Source organism: Trichomonas vaginalis, chromosome VI (genome assembly GCF_026262505.1).
Source record: "Trichomonas vaginalis G3 chromosome VI, whole genome shotgun sequence".
Lineage (NCBI taxonomy): Eukaryota > Parabasalia > Trichomonadida > Trichomonadidae > Trichomonas > Trichomonas vaginalis.
In genome coordinates this window covers 19,913,891-19,939,227 of record NC_067208.1, presented here as the reverse complement: position 1 = coordinate 19,939,227, position 25,337 = coordinate 19,913,891, and the positions used below count along the sequence as shown (strand labels likewise).

Here is a 25,337-nt window from a genome sequence, read left to right as displayed (position 1 = left end):
ATTAAAATTCACATTGATTGTACCAATTCTGATAAAGAAGCCATAGTTACATTCAAATCACAATCGTTCAAAAATTGCAACAAATTAGAAACAATCGAAATAACTAATCCAAACACAAAACTTATCATCGAAAATGATGCATTCTTAAACACAAATCTTAAGGCATTTATTCTCAATCAGACAAATGAAAAGTTTGACATTTTGCGTATTATCAAAAGCTATCCATATCTTGAATACCTTGTTGTTAACAGTGAAAAACCAAATATTAAATACATTACAAATCTTGATGATTTAACTAACATTGGAGAATCGAAACACCTTGTCTTTGTTAATAAGAGCATTGAACTTTCAGAACTTCCAGATTTGGATGCCGAAGAAATTTCATTTTATATGATCAAAGACAATATTATTTCCAGTTTCCCTAATATCGATGTGAAAAAGATTACATTTTATACAAACATAACTTCAGTTGAATCAGGTAGTTTCAACAATACATCAAAACTTGAATCAATCAAATTCCAAGGAAGTGATAGCATCATTTTCAAATCTCAATCATTTATTAATTTGAATTCATTAACTAGATTTACAATTAAAGATGACACCAATACCACAATAGAATCTTCTGCCTTCGAAAACGTCAGCATTACTTCATTTTCATTACCAGAAAACTCTTGTTCATTTGTTTGCAATGATTCATTCATTAACTGTAATATTAGTTATTTTACTGTTGGAAATTTCACAGATATCAACTTTAGAGAGATCATTTCTAATCAAAACAATATTCATTTCTTTGGTTGGAACTGCTCTTGAAGAAGTTGTTTTTGAAATTTGTGATTGCAGAGTTATTGAAAGTTCTACATTTTCAAATTCCAACATCAAATCTATCATTTTCAACGAATATGTTGAAGAAATCCAAGAAAATACATTTACTGGAATTGCAAATCTCAAACGAGTCACATTCAACAATCATGGAAATAATTCAGATATTATTTTCAAAACTAATTGTATGTCTAACTTAGATACACTTGAAGAGATTGTTTTACCAGAAGGCATCAATTTAATCATCGAAGATGATTCATTGATCAGTCAAACTCTTTTCAAAATGAACATTCCCGAAAATTGCAATGTTGATTATCGCAATTTGATAAAGAACTGTCCAAAACTTCGATATAGTTTACCTCCACATATTTTAATTTTACTTTATAAAAATACCTTGCCGCACCCTATACTTGGCTTTAAACTAGCATTAGTTATGATGTATAGTCATAAATAATTTGAATAAAATACATGTATTTTCAAATAAAACTGTTTATGATAACATTACTGACAATTTTATATATGTGCAATGTGTGAATTAATGTCATCAACAATATTGTTGTGAATTGAGAATAAAGAAACACATTAGTTTATGCTTATTTATCAAAATTTATCAATGAGAAGTTTCATAAAAAATTAGTAAATTTATAACATTCTATTTAATAACATAACAACAAAAACAATATGTAAATAAGGAATAAATCAATCAGGATTGATTTCTATTTGAACATTTGTATATAACAATGAGAATATCAAAGAACAAATTATTTGAACAAATCCATCATAAAACAAACCTTGATTGGGGAAAAGAGTAACAAAACGAGGCACATTTGCAATACGAAATGTGGTTGTTACAGTTGTATAAGCAGAATATAGTTGAATAATTGCAGCAAAGCCAGTTTTGATACGACCAATTCCTTCTTCAAATTTTATACTGATTAAAAGAAGAATTATCCCAAAAAATGACAAAAATATTATGATTGGATTTGCAAATTTTGAAAATCTAGATGCAGGATACTCAACAACATCATTCAGTGTGTTAAATGGTAAGTATTCTGGTTCAAAAATCATTAATAACAATACAAATAAAATAATTGAAAAAACTGAAAAGAAAACCAAACAAATAATAGGTAAATAATTAAAATATGGGAACCTTGAAAGCGAAATGACAGGAACAATTGATCTGTAAACTGAAATAAATAACGAATATGAAATTCCTCTAAAAATATCGGAAAAATAACTTCTTTTGCTGCTAACTGTATATGGATTGCATGCAAATAATGTTGTTATGCCTAAAAGAAATGCCATGCTTGATGAAAAATATTTTTGAGTAAAATAGAATTGCAAAACAAGTATGGCTGTCGTGAAAAGTGTAATATATACAAGGAAGTTGCGCAATTTAACAAATTTGGTCAAATCTGAGTTTCCAAAGAATAATGTTGTATGATATCCGTAAAAATAACTGTGAGGAGCTGAAAAATTGTATATTAATGAAGTCCCATTCGATGGGATAACTGTATTATATAATTTAATTGGCTCTGTATGAATATAACCTTTGTTGCAAATAAAATTTGTTTCTAAATCGCTTACTTTATGAAATGTATCATTTGTTTTGACATATTGTGCAATACTAACAGGTAATTTTCTTGATTTATCCTTTTCTTTTTGTTCCGCAGTGATTTGAAGTTTGATATTCAATTGTTTAGTATAGTTATCAAGGAATTGAACAACAAAACCTCTTGATAATTCAGATGATTCCGAGACTATTCCATAATAGTTCTCTTTTTCTGAAGAGTATGAAAAGATAACTTGCGAAATATCTTTTTCAACACGCCAAAATCCAAAGAAAAGTAGAAATATTGTGATAAATGACATGACAAGTACTAGTATAAATACAATTGTTTTCTTATTTGAAATAATTTCTGATTCTGGCTCATATAAAGAAACATCTTCTAAATCACTCATTTTTTGTAAAAAAACGATGTTCTAAAAACCTTACATATATTAATGAATTATTTCATTATCTGATACAAGCAATAAATTCATCAAAAATACTCATTAAATTGAATTTGTGCTCAATGAACTTGATCAAATTAAAACAAAATACAGTAATGCATAGCATACAGATCTAACTTAATCCTATTGAATATTACTGTGTTACTTATCTTGTTGAAACATTCAATTGATTTGTGCATTAGGGAAAGTTATTCTAATTACGAGCCTTTTATTCAAAATTTTAGAAAGTATCCAACTTCCAATCGAGTAGAACTTATCAATAAAATTTTTCAAAAAATTTGGATCAATTATTTTACAAATACCGACAAAACAACCATTTTTAGCAACTTAATGTTAAATATCGAGATAAATTAACGAAAACTTCAATAACAAAAGAAAAATTTTAAAAATTTCTCAATAAATTACAGTAAAAAACAAACAAAAGAAAACAAATACCGAAAATTATGCTGATACCTTGCCAGTATACACTATTTCCATAGCATTAGGTGATTTGTATTTTATTGAGTGTTCTTTAAGATGTTGCAAGGCAAGGAGTCTTCTTTTAAGCTTGTTTATTTCGGAATTCTTATGTTCGAGTTCTAAAGCCTTTGTTTTGAGTTTTTCCAACTCAATAATTTTCATTTTTTCTTTTTTGAATTTGCATTCAGTATAAGCAATCTTCATATCGGAGTTGTGAGTACTTGCAAGGATTTCTGTTACTGATGGAGGAGATTTAAGGCATAATGTAGAAATTCTTTTGTTCAACTTATGTAGTTGCTTCTCTACTTTCTTACAGCCATTTTCAACTTGATCTGGATACTCAGCCATTTGCTTTGACCAACAATTTTTGATAAAATTAAAATTAATTTGAGGTAAACTCGGAGTATTTTGTATTTGCAACTTAATTTCGTGTATATTTTGCTTGAACATTGTTTCTAAATACCTATAATACAATGCACTGGATTTTCGGATAATTCTTTTAGTATATAAAGGAGAAAGCTTAAAAATTAATGTTTGTTTGTAATACTTTTGTCGGCTTTGGCTGTTTTATGAAGATCTACAACTTTTAAAGCGATATTATTTTTGAATTGATCAGCATCAATTTTAAGACTTTGATTCTTTGCAATTGTTTTATTAGCCGAATCTATAGCTTTTTGGTAGTCTCTTATAGAGTCTTCTACAGTTTTAATTCCTTTTTGGTATTTCGAAATTTGTGCAGCCATGAGTTCTGGCTTTGGAACATCTTTGACTCGTCTGAATTTTTGTAATACATGATCAAAAGCTTGCATTATTTCGTTTAATTCTTCAGTTCTTTTAATAATGTATTCTTTTGAGAAAACGCATTGTTCTTCACCAGAAAGGGTCTTCTTATACTCTTCTATTAAAGCCTTTTTCTTATTAATTGCCGTTTCATATTGAGTTATTGACTCCTCAACACTCATTTCGCAGTGAAGAAAAAATCTGATTCACTCTTATTGTTATTGTAAAACTACATTTATTATATGAAACCAATAATGATTCTAGACTCTACATTTCATTCTTCAGTTTTTCAAAATTCATAAAATATTTTTAGCCAATATAGCGTTAAAAAGCAAACAATATATAAATTATTCATTAAATAATGAAATTAAGAGTGAAAGCTCAAAATCTCTAAATAAATCCTAAATTATCTCGTATCAAGTGCAAATTTGAGCCAGGAAATCTAATGTAACGATTCAAACATATCAAGTTTCTACTCCAAAGAAAATGCTTTAGCTTTCTATTCTGGTATAAACAATATTGAAGATCATAACATAGATGCTGTTTTATTCAAGCTTGCATTTGATAAAATATAAATGATTGTTGACTGCTATTTCAAGATATAGAATGTAAACATCAACTATCATATTAAACGAGAAGATATGTGAGTGTAATTGCATCATTAACTCATATATTATATGCGTTTAATAATATGAGCGAATATTTATAAAGATAAATATATATTCTTTATTCTTTCTTTAATTCCGCGAATATCTTTCTAATTCTGTCAACTCTTTGTAGAATTGTTGGATGCGAGTGGTATAAAGAGTGGAACAAGTAGTCTGGTTCTATGGCCATCTTGTTATCCTTTGCTAATTTGAGCAAAGCGACATCAAGAGGCAATCCACGTGATGCAGAGTAGTGATCAGCTTGGAATTCGAAGTATCTGATGCACATGTTCTCTGGAAGTTGCAACAATGTTGAAATAGGAGTGTAAAGGAAGAAGAAAATAATAAATCCAACAATAAATGGCTTCTCATCCTTCAATCCGAAATCTTGGAAAACTTTATCTGATTTCATGATGAAATTCAAAAGTGTGAAGAGGATAATTCCTTCAAAGAAGCCAATGAACATCATTTTGATGATGTGATGGTGCTTGGAATGGCCAATTTCGTGTCCAACAATGGCTTGGATAGTTTCTGGAGTAGAAACATTTAATAATGTATCTGCAATCGCGACTTTCTTGGTCCAGAGGCCGAATAACATGGCGTTCTGGTGGTTGGAGCGCTTGGAGTCGTCGGCAGAGTACATTTCTGATACTGGGAAGTCTGTTTCGTTGGCTAATTTCATGACTGCGTCAAATAATTCGCCTTTTTCAAGAGGTGTGAGCTTTGTAAAGAGTGGGTAGATAATTGTTGGGAAGATGAGTTGATGGATGATGATAATAAGTACATAAATCAAACAGCCAATCGGAATAAATGCTTTTCCTGTTTTCTTGTAGATAAACATGAAAATAGGGACCAAGATAACGAATTCAACAATGACAATGCCAAGGACTGTAACTTGGTCTCTGATGAAGAGTCCTAATGTGGAATTATTGAAGCCATGCTTTTGTTCAATGACAAATGTATTGTAGTACTTCATTGGGATCTGAAAACCGAGGAATAAGATTGCAAGAATGATGACGAATATGATTGATCTGATATATTCGTTACAAATTGATAAAATCTTCCAAATTTTAGCAATTATCATAACAAAAATAACAAGAACGAATCCTAAATAGAGTGTTTGGATGATCTTGAAGAACGATTTCTCCATTTCGTATTCACGTGCGGCAGAAAATTCATCTTGAGTGTAAAATTCTTTGAATATCTCTGGAGCTTCAGTGCTACCGATAATTTTCATGTATTGACGCCTATGAAGGTATGCTTCGAACTGTGTTTGGATTAAAATTAAAACAATACAAACAGCGAAAAACATTTATGAAATAAACAACTCAATTTTTTCTATACTTGTAAAATTATAAGATTTGATTTCTTATCATATCAACCATGAGCGACCAAAAACGTTTCACATAAAATTGCATATAAGAGGAAAACATATATGATTGTTTAGCTGACTTAAATCATATTTTTTCATCAAAATTTTGATGAGATCTCATCCTAATTTCTGCTGAAAGTGCTTTTGCTGATCTATCATATTCGCATCCAATCCAGCATCTGTAATTGAAGAATGTTCAAAAGGATGAAAACCCTAATTTAGCAGAGAATCATTAGCTAATTGAGATAAATTTCATATATATAGTTGTTCGTAAAAATTAAAAAATACTTAAGATTCATAGATAAAGTTTAAATAACAAAAATTTGAGATAAAGCTTATATCTCGATATCGACGAAATCATTAACATCGAATTTATCTGAATCGAGCATATTGTCGCTGTTTTCGCCAATAATATCTTGTGATATAATAAGAAACATTGGATTCTCATCAGTGTTGTCTTCACAGTTCAGGTTAGTTGTTGATTCTTGGCGATCGTTGACAAAGTTAGGATCAATAACATATCCGATGTCATCTTCAATCTCAATAAATGTTGAAGATGATGACGTATCAATCCTCTCAGAATCATCTTTAGTTCGACGATATAGATAAAGACCCATCATACAAATAAGAAATGTAATGAAAATACCTCCTGATACTAGTAGAATGACTTTGCCTGTAGAAAGACCTCGGCGCGTTTCTGGTTCGTTATATTCCATCCATGCATTGGTGTATGTAAGAGTTTCTATGTCTGTCCAAGTTCTGATAAATGTACGAGTGTAAGTTGTTGTCAATGAACTATTAGTATTCGTAATGGTGATTTGATTTGTTTCGATATCTGATTCTGTTTGTGTGATGACATTAGAAATTGTGACAGTTAATTGAACTGTTTTGCCGTCATCATTAACAGAGAGAATTGGTGTTTGTTTTGATACACCATCCTTGTCATGTCCTTTGCCTTTGTTTTTATTGTCTTCTGAAATTGTTTCTGGTGTTTGAACTGGTGTTGGGAATGGTGTTCGAGTTGGAATGAGATAGCCACGACAGTTCAATTTACAGTTGTATGCGTTGCATGAATAATATTTTGAATCATATGTTTTAGCTTCGGATGATAAGACAACATCAATGGAGTCGATATCATCCTTGCACATATGAATAAGTGATTCTAATTTATCTTGATCAGTGAGAATAACACATCCTGGACAATATGATAGTGCATATGGTTCAACATGTTTCTCTGAAATGTTTACGATATGTGTTGATGGTTCTGGAACAAAGATAAGTTCATTAGTTGATGTTTTAATATCACTTGTGTTCTTGTAAATCAAATAATTATGGTCATTAAGAGAAAAGCGTTCATTAAGAGTGTGATTGATGTTAAGTGTTTTACCACATTTGTAGAATGGACCAACACTGAATTCGGCAACATCAGTGTCAATGATGATTGAATCAAACTGACATTTGTTGAATGACATTGTTGGTAGTTCATATTGTTTGAGAACTTTGAATTCATTGAATTTAACATTGACGAATGAATTCTTCGAAAAGAATTTTAGAGTTTGTGGGAAGATGATATCAATTCCTGAATTTATGTTTGAAAATGCATTACCTTCAATGGATGTGATATTTGTATGTGATAAATCTAGTGCTTTCAGTTGATTCATATTTGTGAATGAATCGCGTGATATTTTATCTTCACCACTAAATAATATTTTAATACTTTCGAGTTCTGAGTATAATTGACTCTTTTTGATGTCTGATATCTTGAAGTGAATTGATGAAATTGTTATGTTTTTATCACTGATATCATCAGGAGATGTGACATAGTTTGGAAGTGATTTCAATGTTTCAAGAGATTTGCAGTTAGAAATGATGTTTGAAATATCAAAATCAGTATTATTTGGAAGTTCAATTATCTTGAGAGAATTACAGTTATTGAATGCATTTTCTCCAATTTTTTGAATTGTTAATAGCGATGCATTAAATACTTTGATGTTTGAATTGTTAAAACAATCCGAACCGACAAAGGTATCTTTGATCAGATAAAGTGAAACATTTTCAACATTAGTTAAGCAATTTTCTTTAATTGAATATAAACTGATTGATTTAGATAAAACTATAATGTTCTTCTTTTCATTTTTTGGGCATATTGTTTTAAATTGCTCATTATCACTGATATATAAGTTTTCATCTTCTTTATGAACATGGATTGTTTCAAGTCCTGTACGAACTAGGTTTTCAAGTGATACTTTGAAGTCTTGATGAACATTGAACTCTTTGATACCTGTGTTTCTAAATGCATAATCTTCAATTGTGACTTTTGCATTTTCTGAAATAGTGATGCTATTCAGATTTTCACATCCTTTGAATGCATCTGTTTCTATTGTTAGATCACCATCTCCATTGAAACTGACTGATTCAAGATTTTTTATGAAATCATTTGCAGGGAGTAAATTGGCCTTGATTATAAGATGTCCAAAGTTTTCAAATTTCAAATTATTGGCCTTAAGTTTAATTGAATTATCACTAAGACTTATATTTAGATTTTTTATTTTGAATATAAGATTTTCAAATTGATAATCTCTTGGAAATGAAATATTTTCGTTTTCTTTCAGTTGATAAACGAATGCTGAAATTAATTTAAAATTTTCTTCAAAATTGATTGAATTAAGACTATTACTGTTGTTAAAAAAGAAGTAACAACCTGAATATTGTTTTGAATATCCAATAAAATATCCTTGATAATCTTTTGAAATACTAAAGTCTGATAATTCGGGACAATCTTTATATATTTGGTTTATATCAATTGTATATTGATCATTTATGATGATTATTTTCGGGTTTTCATTAATTTTAATATCATTATTAAATTGAAGTTCTGAATTTATACAATGAATTTCTTGAAGATTTGGGAAAATACTGAAAGGTTGTATTCCTTTAACCGAATTAATGCAGCCAAGATGTGTAATTTGAGACATTTCAGCCTCAGAGATAAAATTACTGAAGTCAAAATATTCAATCATATCAATATAATCAACATTTGGGCAGTTTTCGAAAAACGATGGGATATTGATTTGAAGATTCATGAATAAATTTATCTTTTTAAGAGAATTACTCTGAATTGCATTTTCCGTGATAGTGACACCAACATTTTGCGGTAATATTATTTCAATAACATTCATATTTTGAAGATCAAGTTTATTAAAAGATAATTTTTCTAGATTCGTAGTGAAATTTATAGTGTTAAGAGATTTAAAGTTTTTGAAGGTACTCCTACCACTAATTTCAATTTGATTGCTTGAGTCTATTACAAAATTTATAAATGAGCAGTCTTGATTAGTATTTATCGATTCAATTTTGCTTTGATATATAATGCAATGACTAGGGATATCATTAAGATTATATGCTGAGTAGATAAGACCAAAAAGTAAGCAAATCATTTGTGAAAATTAGAAATTTGACAAACTAGAATAATCACATTACGATAAACTAAAGAAGTAATAATCATTTAGTCAATTGCAATGTAAAAATAAATTGAAAGTTTTATACAAATTTGAAAACTTATCGACGAAGTTTTTCAAATAATTTGATATAAAATTCAAACTAATAAACTGCCAAACCTAATGCATACTAATAAAAATGGACTTTTCGTTATTGAATGTCAGGCTAACGTACAACGATAAGTGATATCAGGTAAGTCTCTCTGTTTCTTTTCTACTTTCTGCGCTAGATCCGAGAGTAATAACTATAAAATACTGATTCTTCTAATCAGTTAGTGTCTATAATAATCAGCAATTTTTCGAAACGAAATCATGTAAACCCGAGTCAGGTACACTTTTGTAATATAATCGTTTTTTTTTGTTTGTTTTTATTAATAAAGACGAGTAATTTGCATAGATAATAATAATAAAAGTTTATTTAAATTTTTTGAAAAATCAAATTTCAATATTAATTACTTTTTCATTGTAATTTTGGTCTTGGTCAAAGCTGTCGCTTCCATCTTTCAAATCGTCAGAATCTGCTCTTAATTTCATAGGATTATCAAGAGTTGCTTCCTCAAAACTGTTTTCGGAATTACTTTCGACTTGAATTGTATCATTAATTGGAAATACAACATGACCAATATCCTTCTCCATTTCTTCAAATGATGGATCTTCATCGTCAGCGTCAACATTATCTTTTGTACGTCTGTAGAGATAAAGACCCATCATGACGACCAAGAAGGAAAGGACAACGCATCCAGAACATAACAAAATAATTTTGCCGGCTGAAAGTCCAGGGCGAGTATCGGCGTCATTGTATTCAATCCAAATGTTAGTGTATGTCATCGTTTTGATATCAACTAATGTCATTGTTACGACATAAGAGTATGTTGTTGTTAATGAACTGTTAGCTTCTATCACTTGAACTTGCTTTACTTGTGTTTCTGACTTTGATTGTGTAACAAGTTCAGATAATGTTGCTTTCAGTTGAACTTTCTTACCATCATCTTGAACAGATAAAATTGGTGTAAGTTGGGCAACATCGTCTTTCTTATTACTATTTTCATCTGGCTTAACAGGTTCTGGTGTCTGGATTGGCGTTGGATATGGTGTTCGCAATGGAAGATTTGTACCATCACAGTTCAATGTACAAGTCCTTTTATCGCATTCGAAATATTTGTAGTTATATGAAGACATATCTGATTGGAAAAATACTGTTGCATTCTGTCCGCCTGCCTTGCATACTCCAATCAATGAATCCATTGTATCTGGTTGTGTTAGAAGAGTATATTTCTGGCAGTATGAAAGTGCATATGGATCAATCATTGGTTCTGTGATAGTGATGACACTGTTTTCTGATCCTGGAACAAAAATTAATTCATCTTTATCAGAATCGTCAAATAGTTTTCTTAAACTATTTTGTTTCTTCTTAATTAATTGTCCGCGAGTATTTAGTTTAAATATTTTATTGTTATTAACTTTAATATTAAGAGTTCTTCCACATTTGTAGAATGGACTTACATTAAAATCAGTAACATCTTCTTCGATGATGATTTCATTTATGTCGCATTCATAGAATGATTGCTTTTCTAAGTTGATTTTACCAAAAACTTTAAATTGTTTCATTTTAACATTATTGAATGCTTTTGATGATATTTTGCTTAGTGTGGATGGGAATATTATATCAATATCAGAGTTTATGTTTGAAAACGCGTTTGATTTGATGGTTTCGATTTTTGTGAGTGAAAGATCTAATGTTTTCAGATTGTTCATATTATTAAATGAATTCTCTGATAAAACAGTATCTTCGATCAAGGAGAAACTGATATTTTCTAAATCTTTGCGATTTTGCAAGTCTGATATCTTGAAGTGCTTGGATGATATTGTAACATCTTTAGTACTGATTTCACTAACAGATGTAACATAGTGTGGAAGTGATTTGACATAATCTAAGTTTTGACAGTTAGAAACAATGTTTGAAATGTTAAATGAAGTACTATTTGGAAGTTCAATGATCTTGAGAGAACTACAATTCTTAAATGCATCAGCTTCAATCGTTTTGATTGATGACAATGATGCATTAAATACTTCGATTTTTGAATCAGTAAAATAATTTTGTTCAATAACAGTATCATTGACCAGATAAAGCGAAACATTTTTAACACTAGTAAAGCATTCGTCTTTAATTGAAGATAAATTAATAGATTTAGATAAGACTATAATATTGTTCTTCTTTTGATTTTCTGAGCATTTTGTTTCAATATTGTTATTATCACTGATATATAAGTTATCATCTTCTTTATGAACATGGATTGTTTCAAGTCCTGTACGAACTAAGTTTTCAAGTGATACTTTGAAGTCCCGATGAACATTGAACTCTTTGATACCTGTGTTTCTAAATACATAATCTTCAATTGTGACACTTGCATTTTCTGAAATAGTGATGCTATTCAGATTTTCACATCCTTTGAATGCATCTGTTTCTATTGTTAGATCACCATCTCCATTGAAACTGATTGATTTGAGATTTGTGTTATTTTCAAAACTATTTGAACTAACAAAACTAACATTTGTTTCAAATACTATTTTCGTGACATTTAGATTTGGAATGCTTGAAAGTGTTGTGTCATTCAGGAGATAAAATGAAACTTCAGTGACATTTAATGGAGGAATGTCATTTAATGATAGACTTCTGTTAACAAATATAACTTTATTGATGCTTCCATCAAAAGTAATATTATCTAGACTTGTTAAATACTTGGTATCTTTTTCTTTATTAACATTCAAATACTCAATTGATGGATTATCTTTGATGAGTTTCAGAACATCGGTCTCAGAAATATTGCTGAATGCAAATGTCTGAAGATTTGTGTTTAAAAATGCTCCATCTTCTAGGTTAAGATTTGTACTTGCATTGGTGATTTCAATAGTATTTAAGTTACTGCAATTAGTGAATGCTTTATTTTTGAATGTAACTGTGGGATTGTCAGCACTAGAATTAATAATGATTGTTTTGAGATCAAGAAGATTTGAAAATGATTCACTGTCGAATGAAATATTTGATGATATAAATGTGACTTTTTCGAGATTTTGAATTTCACTGAATGCATTCTCTCTGATTTCGTTGACATCTGTATTGAAAATTATTGATTTGATGTTAGTATTAGAAAATGTGGATCTTTCAATAATGCTGCAATTGCACATTTCAAATATCACTTCTTCTAAATGTGATGTACCAAATTCGATATCTTTCAAGTTAAGGTTCGGTTTAACAACAAGAACTTTATCACTATTAATTTCATGATTCTCATCGTATAAATAATATCCTTGATTAAATCCAGTGAAGTTGATATTATTGTTGTTAGATGTTTTGAGGAGATTTCTGAAATTGATTTCTGTGTTATTACTAACAACAAAATTGCTAATATTACAGTTAATGAATGAGTCATCATTAACAGTTGATTGTGAGTCTGCTGGTAATGAAAATGAATTAATACTTACGTTTACGAAGGCATGAGATTCGATTGTAACAACAGATTTATCATAGATTGTAATTTGATCTAACGAATTCAAATTAATAAATGAGTTTAATTTGAAAATGATGTTATCACTGCCTTCAAATTTGATCAATTCAAGTTTTGATGTATTGTTGAAACTGCCTGTTTCAACTGAAGTTATGTTTGTATAAAATGTAATATTTTTAATATTGTTATTAGGGAAATTGGAAATGATGCTATCATTTAGCATATAAAATGATATTTCTTCGACATCCAAATATGGAAGTTCTGAAAGTTCAATGCTCTTATTAACAAATATGAGATGATCTGATTCTTCAATGTTTGTTAAGTTTTCAATATTTGTAATGTATTTAATATTTGGTTTTTCTGTGTTAATAACAAGATATTCAAGAGATAGACAGTTTTTAATAATACGCAATATATCAAACTTTTCATTTGTCTGATTGAGAATAAATGCTTTGACTTTGATATTTGATAATGCAACATCATCTATAACAATACTTGTGTTCGGATTAGTAATTTCAATTGTTTCTAGACTGTTGCAATCTTTGAATATTTCAGTCTTGGATTCCTCAAGTATGAAATTAATTGTAGGATTCTCAAAATCATCGCAATTTATAACAATTGTTGTAAGATTTCCAAGTCTGTAAAAAGATTCACTGAGGAATGTAATGTTCCTTGATTTAAATGTGATTTCTCGAACATTATTATTTGAAAAAGCTTTTGATTTGATAACTAATCTATCACTTTCTTTGTTGAATATGATACTAACAAGATTAGTAATTTCACTGAATGCATTTTCATTGATTTCTTCAACATCTGTATTGAAAATGATAGTTTTGATATCAGTATTAGAAAATGTGGAACTTTCAATAATGCTGCAATCGCACATTTCAAATATCACTTCTTCAATATGTGATGTGCCTAAATTGATATCTTTCAAGTTAAGTCTTGGTCTAAAAACAAGAACTTTGTCTCCTTGGATTGTGTTTCCATCATACAAATAATATCTGTTGTACATTCCTGAGAATTTAGTAATATTGTTATTATTGACAATATTTCTGAAATTGATTTGAGAATGATTTGCAACTACAAAATTATCGATGCTACAGTTAATGAATGATCTATCATTCACAATTGAAGATGATTCTGCTGGTAAAGCAAATTTATCAAAGGTCATATTTTGGAATGCTCCATCTTCAAGATTAAGATTTGTGCTTGGATTAGTGATTTCAATAGTATTTAAGTTACTGCAATTAGTGAATGCTTTATTTTTGAATGTAACTGTGGGATTGTCAGCACTAGAATTAATAATGATTGTTTTGAGATCAAGAAGATTTGAAAATGATTCACTGTCGAATGAAATATTTGATGATATAAATGTGACTTTTTCGAGATTTTGAATTTCACTGAATGCATTCTTTCTGATTTCTTCAACATCTGTATTGAAAATGATAGTTTTGATATCAGTATTAGAAAATGTGGAATTTTCAATAATGCTGCAATTGCAAATTTCAAAAATTACTTCTTCAATATGTGTTGAACCTAATTTGATATCTTCCAGTTTAAGTCCTGGTTGAATAACAAGAACTTTGACTCCTTGCATTGTGTTTCCATCATACAAATAATATTTGTTGTATTTGCCGGTGAAATTAATATTGTTGTTATGATTGATGATATTTCTGAAATTGATTTTGCTGTTTTCTCGAACAACAAAGTTGCTAATATTACAGTTAATGAATGAGTCATCATTAACAGTTGATTGTGAGTCTGCTGGTAATGAAAATGAATTAATACTTACGTTTACGAAGGCATGAGATTCGATTGTAACAACAGATTTATCATAGATTGTAATTTGATCTAACGAATTCAAATTAATAAATGAGTTTAATTTGAAAATGATGTTATCACTGCCTTCAAATTTGATCAATTCAAGTTTTGATGTATTGTTGAAACTGCCTGTTTCAACTGAAGTTATGTTTGTATAAAATGTAATATTTTTAATATTGTTATTAGGGAAATTGGAAATGATGCTATCATTTAGCATATAAAATGATATTTCTTCGACATCCAAATATGGAAGTTCTGAAAGTTCAATGCTCTTATTAACAAATATGAGATGATCTGATTCTTCAATGTTTGTTAAGTTTTCAATATTTGTAATGTATTTAATATTTGGTTTTTCTGTGTTAATAACAAGATATTCAAGAGATAGACAGTTTTTAATAATACGCAAAATGTCAAACTTTTCATTTGTCTGATTGAGAATAAATGCCTTAATATTTGTATTTGAGAATGCATCATTTTCGATGATAAGTTTTGTGTTTGGATTAGTTATTTCGATTGTTTCTAATTTGTTGCAATTTTTGAACGATTGTGATTTGAATGTAACTATGGCTTCTTTATCAGAATTGGTACAATCAATGTGAATTTTAATAAGATTTCCAAGATTAAAAAAATGATCCGCTGCTGAATGTTATATTTATTGATTTGAATGTGATTATATTAATATTGCCATTTTAAAATGCATTCATATTGATGGTTGTGTTATTAGTTTCTTTGTTGAAGATGATGCTCTCGATATTTTGATTTCCGCTGAATGCATTCTCTTGAATTTCGTTGACATCTGTATTGAAAATGATAGTTTTGATATCAGTATTAGAAAATGTGGAACTTTCAATAATGCTGCAATCGCACATTTCAAATATCACTTCTTCAATATGTGATGTGCCTAAATTGATATCTTTCAAGTTAAGTCTTGGTCTAAAAACAAGAACTTTGTCTCCTTGGATTGTGTTTCCATCATACAAATAATATCCTTTATTAATTCCGGTGAAATTAATATCGTTGTTATTTGATGTGCTGAGTATATTTCTGAAATTAATTTCTGTGTTATCTTGAACAACAAAATTGCTAATATTACAGTTAATGAATGAGTCATCATTAACAATTGATTGCGAGTCTGCTGGTAACTCAAATGAATCAAAATTCATATTTTGAAATGCTTCACTTTTAATATGAACAATTGTTTTTTGATTGGTAATTTTAATTGTTCTTAATTTGATACAATCATTATATATGTCATTATTGAATGTAACTATAGGATTGGTATTATCAATTCTTTGAGTGCTATTAATCCTAATTGTTGTAAGATTTCCAAGTCTGTAAAAAGATTCACTGAGGAATGTAATGTTCCTTGATTTAAATGTGATTTCTCGAACATTATTATTTGAAAAAGCTTTTGATTTGATAACTAATCTATCACTTTCTTTGTTGAATATGATACTAACAAGATTAGTAATTTCACTGAATGCATTTTCATTGATTTCTTCAACATCTGTATTGAAAATGATAGTTTTGATATCAGTATTAGAAAATGTGGAACTTTCAATAATGCTGCAATCGCACATTTCAAATATCACTTCTTCAATATGTGATGTGCCTAAATTGATATCTTTCAAGTTAAGTCTTGGTCTAAAAACAAGAACTTTGTCTCCTTGGATTGTGTTTCCATCATACAAATAATATCCTTTATTAATTCCGGTGAAATTAATATCGTTGTTATTTGATGTGCTGAGTATATTTCTGAAATTAATTTCTGTGTTATCTTGAACAACAAAATTGCTAATATTACAGTTAATGAATGAGTCATCATTAACAATTGATTGCGAGTCTGCTGGTAACTCAAATAAACCTATCTTTTGATTAACGAATGCATTGTTTTCAATTGTAACATTTCCTCCATTGAATTTATAATTAACTAATATATCATTATAAACATCAGTTTGATCTCCTAATGATTTAACTGTGATTTGATTTTCATTCTCGAAAATGAATGATTTAATTGATGAAGGATTTGTATAATTAAAACATACACTCTCGATATCGGCTTTGAAATAAATGCTGTCAACATTATTGATTGGAGGAATATTTTCTATTACCTTTTTAGTTAGATTATAAACTATGATTTGATCTATTTTTGTGGATGATATTGAAACTAAGTCATTTAGATCGTCAAGATTGGGTATAATAGCATATTGCTCTCCTTCACTTGTATTTGCAAAGATGTTATATTTATTTGTCTGCTCATTGTGTTTAATTTGCAGAATTTGGATGTTTTGAATATCTTTATATATCTCATCCAGAGGTATGAAATCCGATTCTCCTATCGTTAAATTGAATTGAGGTTTCGATGGACTAGAAATTATTAAAGATGAATTAATTAGAGAAACATTCTTGAGTTTTGAAAATTTATCTAAAAACTTTGGTCCAATACTTGATTTTGAATTATTAAATAAGATAGATTCTGATTGTGTGTTACTTTCTCCAATCTCAAATTCACTAATATTTGGACAGTTTTCTAATAATTGATCAAACAAAATATTGTTTGATGAAGGGATATGAATTTTATCAATAGTTGTGTTAATTAATTCATTTGATTCGATAGTACGGACGCTTTCTCCTGAAAATATTAATGATTGGATTGATTTGACGTTTTTAAATACATGCATTCCTATCTTTGGAACTGATTCTTTAAATTCAAACGTTCCAAATTTGAAAAGTTGAACATCATCATTCGACTCTTGATTATTGTCATTGCTCTCAAAATCTAATTGATTTTCTAAAAGATTTATAGATGATGTATCAATATTATTATTAAAATGATCGATGGCCTCTGAATTGCTAGAGGAATCCTTGATGGTAAAAGCTCCTGTAGTGTTTTGAACTGAAAAAACAGTAATATTTTTGACGTCATATGGATTGTCTAAATCAATGTCTTCAAAACTTGTTGCATTATAAATAACATATGTTTTAGCTCCAAAATCCATGCCTATATGGTCTGTTGCAATGAAATAAACAGGATTAATACATTTGATTTGAAGCGCATTATAATGTGATTCTATTCTATAATAATTTTCAATGAATGATAACTCAATTGGATTTGAATTAACAATAAAATTCAATTTTTGTAATTTTGATATGGAGTCAAAAAGTATACCCAAAGATGAATCATTAATGTAAAAATTAACTGGATCATTAAACTTTCCAAAAAATCTGTTGTCTATAGAAATTGATGAGTGTTCAAATTTAAACTCTCTGAATTGTGAAAAATCAAGATTTTTACACTCATCCAATAAATAATCAATGTTGATATTGCATGAAAGAGGAAGATATATTGTATGTAAGTTATTGCATTGAATAGAACGATCATCAAACTGAACAAATGCAGGATTATCTTGCTGGAAATAAATTGATTCAAGTGAATTTGTGTTTATCGCGTTTTCTTCAAATACAAGACCTGTTTGATATTCATAGAAATAAATATTTTCAACGACAGCTCCAGAAAAAGTATGTTCTTTGATTGTACTATTCATAAAATAAAAGTATATTGAGTTAATATTAAATTCGTTAGTGAATTTTCCATATGATTTGCATCTATAAATGTGTAAAGAAACCAGTTGTTTTTTATGTAAATTAGAAATATCTACATCATTATCGAAAACAATAATATTTTGTGTATCTTGTGGCATAAAACTTGGATCTGTTAAACTATTATAATAATATGTTGATTCATTTTGGCCAATTACTCTTTTAATATTTGGATTATATTTGGCCAGATTTATGAGATTTATTGATGATCCTGATAATAAGTTTAAGTATTTTGTAATATTGCAATTATAAAAAGTAAAATCTTTGATAGCGCGATTGTCTAGAATAGAGATGCTTTCTATTGTAGTTCCATTAAATGCATATTCTTCAATTGTTAAATGTTGTTGTTCTGATTGAGATTCTATAGATAATTTACCATAAAGCATAATGTCACCAATGAAATCGTTTGTGTGGAATGAATTCTTTCTAATTAGAAGATTCTCATAGTTTTCAAAAATTAGACTTTCGATGTGAATTGGAGATTCGTTGTTATTCAGATCAACTGTTAAATTTTTCATATCAAAATGAAGTTCTTTGAACTTGCAATTTCTTGGAAATGATGTAATTTTGTTATCTTTCAATTGATATATATAGGCAACATTATATTGATCCTCTCCATCAACAAAATCAATTGAATTAAAGTTACCTTCAGTATTATTAACAAAGTAAACTGCTGTGTTTTTATACTTTTCATTTTGTAAATAAATTTTAATGTATCCTTTATTTATGCTAAAATTTGTAACATGAGAGGAGAACATAGATAATTCATTTGTATCTATAGTATATTGATTATTGATAATAATTGCTCGCCATTGTTGGGGTAGAGTGAATGAGTTCGAAAAATTAAGTTCTGTATTAATGGAATGTATTTCTTGTAAATTCTGATAGTTAGTAAAATGATTCATATCGATGGGAGTTTTCATATCAATGAGGCCAATATGTGTTAACAAAGAGAAGTAATCAGTATATTCTTCATTTTGAAAAATGGAATCATCATATTCTATGAAATCTATTTTATTAATGGTAGGACATGTTTGTAAGATATTTGTCAAATTAATATGATATTTTGCCATAATGTTAATCTTTTCAAGACACTCACTTTGTATTGCATCATTACTGATACTAACGATAGCATCCCGTGGGAATATTATCTCTGTAACATGAATTTGACTAAGATTTAGTTTATTAATAGTTATATTGGAGCGATTTGTAGTAAAAATTATTGTTTCCAGCTTTTTATATTGAATTGAGATGTTAACATTGATTGGTTCTTCTGTATCAATAAAATAATCCAAAAATGTACAACTTGAGGCAAATTCAGATGCATCGAAATTGCTGGCATTTATCTCACATCTAACGTTGTTGTTTTCGAGTGCAGAATGTGCGAGAATAAAACAAAATATAATGGAAAGCATTAAAATTCAATGAAAATTGACACGTAATAAAATTAATTCAAAAAATAAATAAATAAAATTTATGTAATCGGAGAAATTTTAACCATTTCATGGCATCAATGAATATTATTATTTATATGTTTGAATGTAAAGTATGCAAAAATTATAACTTGTCAATTTTGTGATGATCCTAGTAAAGTGTAAAAACTCCATTTTATTTGAACTATATAAGTTGGGTAAGATAAGTCAATGATAATAAATCGTTTGGAATATCATTCAAATAAAATTTTGTAATAAAGGCTTTAATTTGTAAATCAAAAATGGAACTTCAATAAATTCGTAAATGGAAAAATTATCTCTTTCATATTGTTTTATAAAAAAAAGCACATGGAAAGCCTAACAAAAAAACACCGACAAATTCCATTATAGTTGCAGTTGTCCTCGTGGTAAGATAATTTTAGCCGTGGGGTCGGAAAGCTGGATTGAGTGAAAATTTGGTAAACTGTTTGTAAAACTCAATGGAATATGCAAAAATTACTTCAGCACTTGCTGATTGTTGGTTATAATTAATTTGAATAAAAGAACAATGAAATAGAATAGGCTTTGTTACTAGAAAATGTCATAATCCGAAAATTTGAATTCAATAGAATTTCGATCAATTGGAAATTATGACATTAAAATAATTAGGATCAAATTATAAATGAAAATGATAAAAACGATAAAATCGTAGAAATCATAAGAAATAACGTCGGAAAATTTTTGGCGTACTAAGAAGAAAATCTGGTACCAAGATGTTTTTTGAGAGAAAGTGATGAAACTGTGAGAAGGAAGAATCACATATACCTTGAGGAGAAGCAATAGGCTAAGTTTGAGAGCGATATTATATAAATTTGCATAAAAAAACATTCGAAAGAAATCTATCGAATAAATCATCATAGAGAATAATATAATGAAATTAATATTGTCTGAAAAACAAAATGAAAAAAAAATTAAAATTATTAAATAATAAGTGTTTACCAACAACAAAATGATGGTGTAACATAGCTATTAGATTGATAGATCCATTGATCCGTAGATGCTATTCGAGTTATTGACTTCGAACATTCGAAATGCAAGTAAAAAATCTTGCAAAATTAAATCGATATCGTAGAATTAAACTTGTTTGTTGAGTTAGAACTATTTGTTTAACACTTTTTGCTATAAAAAATTTTTTTCGAGGAATCTTCTCGGTAAATTAGAGAAGAATTGAACAAAAAACGATTTGATGAGTTTCTTGGCAGATATATTAAGTAGAATTTGAGTGTTGTATTACATTTCGAGCTTGTAGGTCTTGAAATTGCAATGTTTCTATGACCACATAAAATGTCAAACCGCAATTTTACAGATTTGATTATCTGAATATAAATGCAAATATTTATGAATAATATATAAAATATAGGGCTGTACAAAATCGAGTAAAACATTGCCGTGCGGTAATATAGGGTCAAAAAAATCGCGCCTCGGCGGCTCCGCTGCCTCGGCACTATTAAGTGCGCATTATATTTAATATGTCCTACTTTTTTTCTTTTTTCTTCTTCTTTTCCTTTCCTTCTTCCTCTCCTTCCTCTTCTTTCCTTCTCCTTCTCTTTTTACAACAACGTCGAAGATCTTCGAATTTGATTGTTGGAAAAGCATCTATTTCAGATAAAGGATGCCTTTCTCACAGTCAACATACGAGGGTCCTGGCTGAAACGTTCTCAAAAAGCCTGAGATGGTAATTCTCTGATCACTCATAGCTGGGCAGGTAGTCATTGCTGACAATACCTGTCTTTATGCATGCACGCTTTCATGTATATGGGTTTACACTATCAATTCGCAAAGTTGTTCCGAATTCTTCCAAAATGGAAGGACCCGAAACAACTTTGCTTGTTAACGATACAGACGCATTACTTTGCATTGATACTGTGCTGAGTTGTGTAGAAAGTTTGATTAGAGTTGTTTTGTTCTGGTATCTCTCATCTTCTGATGAGAGAAATCAAAGCAACACAACTCTAATGAGTTTGTTTTCACTCATTTGTATGTAGGTTTTTAGTTCGATTGGAGCTGCTTCATAATGAGATCTCTCATCAATTGATGAGGGAGATCATAACAAAGCAGCTCTAATGTATATGCTCGTATTAACCGGGTTGTAATGCGTTGTAACGTCAGCTTGTAGTTCGTTTGGGGCCACTTCACATTGAGATGAGAAGAAATGATTAAAGGACTCTGAAAGGCTTTGGCCGTTGATGTTGTAATCGCATTACTTGGAACTAGCTGGATGCTAAGCTGTGTAGAATGTTCGATTAGAGCTGTTTTGATATGATTTTTCTCATCATAAGATTGGAGGAATCATAGCAAAACAACTCTAATGGGTTTACCATCATCTACTTGTATGTAGATGTTTGGGAAATTGTCTTGTTAATCGATTTTCGAGATGACTTTCAAATGCTATAATCAAATGACAAACAAGTCTAAGATTTCTCGACAATACATCAAATCATGATGTTTGTAAGTGCGATGAGATTAGAGTTTTTGAAGGAATGACAAGAGAAGTAGGGAAGCTCGGCATTCGCCGAGCAAATTAAAAATTAACGTATGGATTAAATTTTAAGAGGAATTCAATTTTAATTACGGGTTGTTCAAATATTGATTAATATAAATTTATTAATAAGAATAAACAATTTTTGTTTTTGAATTTATTCAATTTATAGCTTTACATATAGTTTCAAAATTGTACAACTATGATTATTTCAACAAAAAATATCTTACTTTTTCACTTCACTTTCACCCTCACTTTTTCCGTAATTCAAATTTCAACATTATGTATTTTAATTCCTTATAGTATTTTTAACATAATTAATCAAATAATAATTGGAAGTTCTGAACTCACTTTTCCGTAATTCAAAATCAAAAATATGAATAATATATCTATTTATTATATACTAATGCTATTTTCAACTAGAAGTGAGGTACGGTAATCTTACGGATTCCCGTAACTCAATTTTACGGAAAAAGTGTCGTAAACTATTGATGTGGCGGTAAAATCACGGTAATTCACGGAAAGCTATATGCGAAAATTTGAAATTATACAAAATCGAGCGAAACACTTTTAAATAGGTTGTTCTCGTATTTAAAATACTATTCCCAGATTTATTGTCGTCAGAATATTTCCAAATTTTTGCCGATTTACAAAAAATGATTTACAAAGCATATTTTTTAATCTAAAAAATTCCTAAAAAAAGGAACCGGTGTGCGGAAACCTCGGTAAATTACCGCGGTTCCCGTTGGGACTGCCATAATAAAATATTAATATAGAAATCTTTTTCTTGATTTGATTTTAGTTTTTAATGATTAGAAATCGAGAATATTGAATTTTTTTGAGAAAATCGAACTTTTTTATTTATTTTTTGTAAGAAATCATACAATAAGAGGCTAAATACTCACAAATTGATTGCACATGTATGGTCTAGAGAAAAGCTATATGCAACTTAATACTAAATAGCTTCATAAATTCTATAATTAAGTTTAATTTATTTTAAATCTCAACAACATGAAACGAAAATAGCGGTTTTAGTGAGCATATCATAAGTCAATCTATGTATTATGCATGTTTGAGAATTAATATTGGCTAACAATGGAATTTTGTTGTGAATTATTATAGAGATTAATAAAATTTGCTTAAAATGTAAGGAAATCTGATTGGACAACTTTCTAATAATGTGAAAATATACTTTCTATACAATAGAACGCCAATATTTAAAGAGGATGGCTGAGAAATCAAAATCAATTCAAAAATAAGAATTTTAGCCGAGAAATAGAAAAAACCAAATTAACATTACGAGGAGATATTAAATATACAACAAAAAAGCCAAATGAAAATTGAGAAAGCTGCTCTCAAAATTTCAGAACTTAATTTTTGAAAAAATTAATTGTTATCATTAAAGTATTAATATTTTAAATTTTCACCAAAAAAATCTTGTTCTCAAAAAAATTGTCTACTCTTGAATCAGGGTATCAAAGATTAAACATGATCAATATACATAGTATATTAAGATTTTAAAGTTTTCATTTGTAAATTTTCATTCAAAATGTTTTGGTACCAGATTTTCTTTTTGGTACCACATTTTTTCCCGACGTTATAAAACGCGTATAAAATTCGAGATTTTACATAGCATAAAATTTGTAACTATAAATCGAAAGCTTTAACTTTTTTTTAAATTGAAAGTATATGAGTTTCCAATGGATGTGAAACAAGAAGATGGCCAATATTTGGTAAATTACTCAATTAATCTTTGAAATTAAATAAGTTCAAATATCATAGATATCATTATAGACAACTGAATTATGAGATTTCGAAACCATAACCGATATTATTCAATTTTGTGAAAATGTCAGAATATTAAATAATCGAGTTCAAATGGTCGATTTTATAGACACATCAATTATTTCAGATTTTTTTCATCAGAATGTGCGTGAAAAAAAAAGCAATGAAAGTGAAAAAAAAGATAGTGGGGCTTCCAGGCGCGTTGCGCCCTCTAGCCCCGAAGATGTTTAGTATAAATGAAGTTTTTATTCGGAAAATTGTTAGTCTTCTGGTGTGAATTCGGAGGACTCTTCTTGGATAGAGTCTTGTATTTCCTCCTCTTCTTCCTCCTCCATTGCTTCTGGGAAGAAGCCTTCTTCTGGGTCGAAAACATTATATAATGTGTCACTTTTCACAAATTATATATGTTTTCATGTTTTGTCACTCTTCTGTCACTTTTCGGGTAAAAACATTTTTATTATTATATATAAATGAATTTTACAAAACCGCCGTTACCGTTCTTTGGAAATAAGAGTAGATGTAAAGATATTATATTGAGGTAGGTGGGGCTTTGGCTTTGGTTAGCGGTTGAGAATTGTTAATGTTTGAATTGTGGTTAACAGCGTTGGCTTCCATTAGATAAAAATGAACTGACCAAAAAAGACAGATATTTAAATATTTGAGATAAACCGTTTTCGTCAACGGTAACCCCCTCTATTTTTTATTTTATTTAATAGTTACCGTTGGAAAAACGGTTTATCTCAAATATTGAATGAACCATAAACGTTTTTTTTTCTATATATACTTTTTTGTCCAACGGTAAAACTTTTTACACAACGGTTTTTGAGAGTCGTCGCCGTTGACTTTTTTGTAGAGCACTCAAAATAGTATAACTTTGTCCGGCCAAGCAAGGGTCTATCATCGCTATAGGAAAAGTTACAGGCGTTCCAAGGAAGTATACTTTGAGAAGCCTTTTCTCCCTTATAGAATGAGATAGGACGGTTATTTTACAAAACTGACAAAACTTTGACCGAGTAGTTTTTTGTGCTGAACAAAAAGTGTCATATAAACATCTGTCAAAAATCGCTTTTTAACTTCACTTAAA

General features: G+C 29.0%; 6 protein-coding genes across 6 annotated transcripts, besides 3 other annotated features; 1 reads left to right on the top strand and 5 right to left on the bottom strand.

Annotated features, from left to right (window-relative positions):
• Window positions 1-688: 688 nt before the first annotated feature.
• On the top strand, window positions 689-1,450 carry TVAGG3_0896420 (ribonuclease inhibitor domain-containing protein; the record flags this gene model as incomplete). The annotated part of the gene is made up of 1 exon (XM_001325196.2): window positions 689-1,273. The coding sequence occupies one exon, from the start codon at window positions 689-691 to the stop codon at window positions 1,271-1,273; it is 585 nt and encodes a 194-aa protein (XP_001325231.1).
• A 1,568-nt stretch (window positions 1,451-3,018) lies between these two features.
• On the bottom strand, window positions 3,019-4,262 carry TVAGG3_0896410 (uncharacterized protein; the record flags this gene model as incomplete). The annotated part of the gene is made up of 1 exon (XM_001325198.1): window positions 3,819-4,253. The coding sequence occupies one exon, from the start codon at window positions 4,251-4,253 to the stop codon at window positions 3,819-3,821; it is 435 nt and encodes a 144-aa protein (XP_001325233.1).
• Window positions 4,263-4,621: 359 nt separating this feature from the next.
• Window positions 4,622-6,030, bottom strand: TVAGG3_0896400 (CAAX-box protein processing protein family; the record flags this gene model as incomplete). The annotated part of the gene is made up of 1 exon (XM_001325199.2): window positions 4,798-6,030. The coding sequence occupies one exon, from the start codon at window positions 6,028-6,030 to the stop codon at window positions 4,798-4,800; it is 1,233 nt and encodes a 410-aa protein (XP_001325234.1).
• A 395-nt stretch (window positions 6,031-6,425) lies between these two features.
• TVAGG3_0896390 (uncharacterized protein) lies at window positions 6,426-9,269 on the bottom strand (the record flags this gene model as incomplete). Its single annotated transcript, XM_001325200.1, has 1 exon — window positions 6,426-9,269. One exon carries the CDS (start codon window positions 9,267-9,269, stop codon window positions 6,426-6,428), a length of 2,844 nt encoding a protein of 947 aa, XP_001325235.1.
• Window positions 9,270-10,022: 753 nt separating this feature from the next.
• TVAGG3_0896380 (uncharacterized protein) lies at window positions 10,023-15,134 on the bottom strand (the record flags this gene model as incomplete). The annotated part of the gene is made up of 1 exon (XM_001325201.1): window positions 10,023-15,134. One exon carries the CDS (start codon window positions 15,132-15,134, stop codon window positions 10,023-10,025), a length of 5,112 nt encoding a protein of 1,703 aa, XP_001325236.1.
• Window positions 15,135-15,606: 472 nt separating this feature from the next.
• Window positions 15,607-19,932, bottom strand: TVAGG3_0896370 (ribonuclease inhibitor domain-containing protein; the record flags this gene model as incomplete). The annotated part of the gene is made up of 1 exon (XM_001325202.1): window positions 15,607-19,932. One exon carries the CDS (start codon window positions 19,930-19,932, stop codon window positions 15,607-15,609), a length of 4,326 nt encoding a protein of 1,441 aa, XP_001325237.1.
• Window positions 19,933-21,346: 1,414 nt separating this feature from the next.
• Window positions 21,347-23,227: a mobile genetic element.
• Window positions 21,396-21,541: a mobile genetic element.
• Window positions 21,874-22,133: a mobile genetic element.
• Window positions 23,228-25,337: the final 2,110 nt, after the last annotated feature.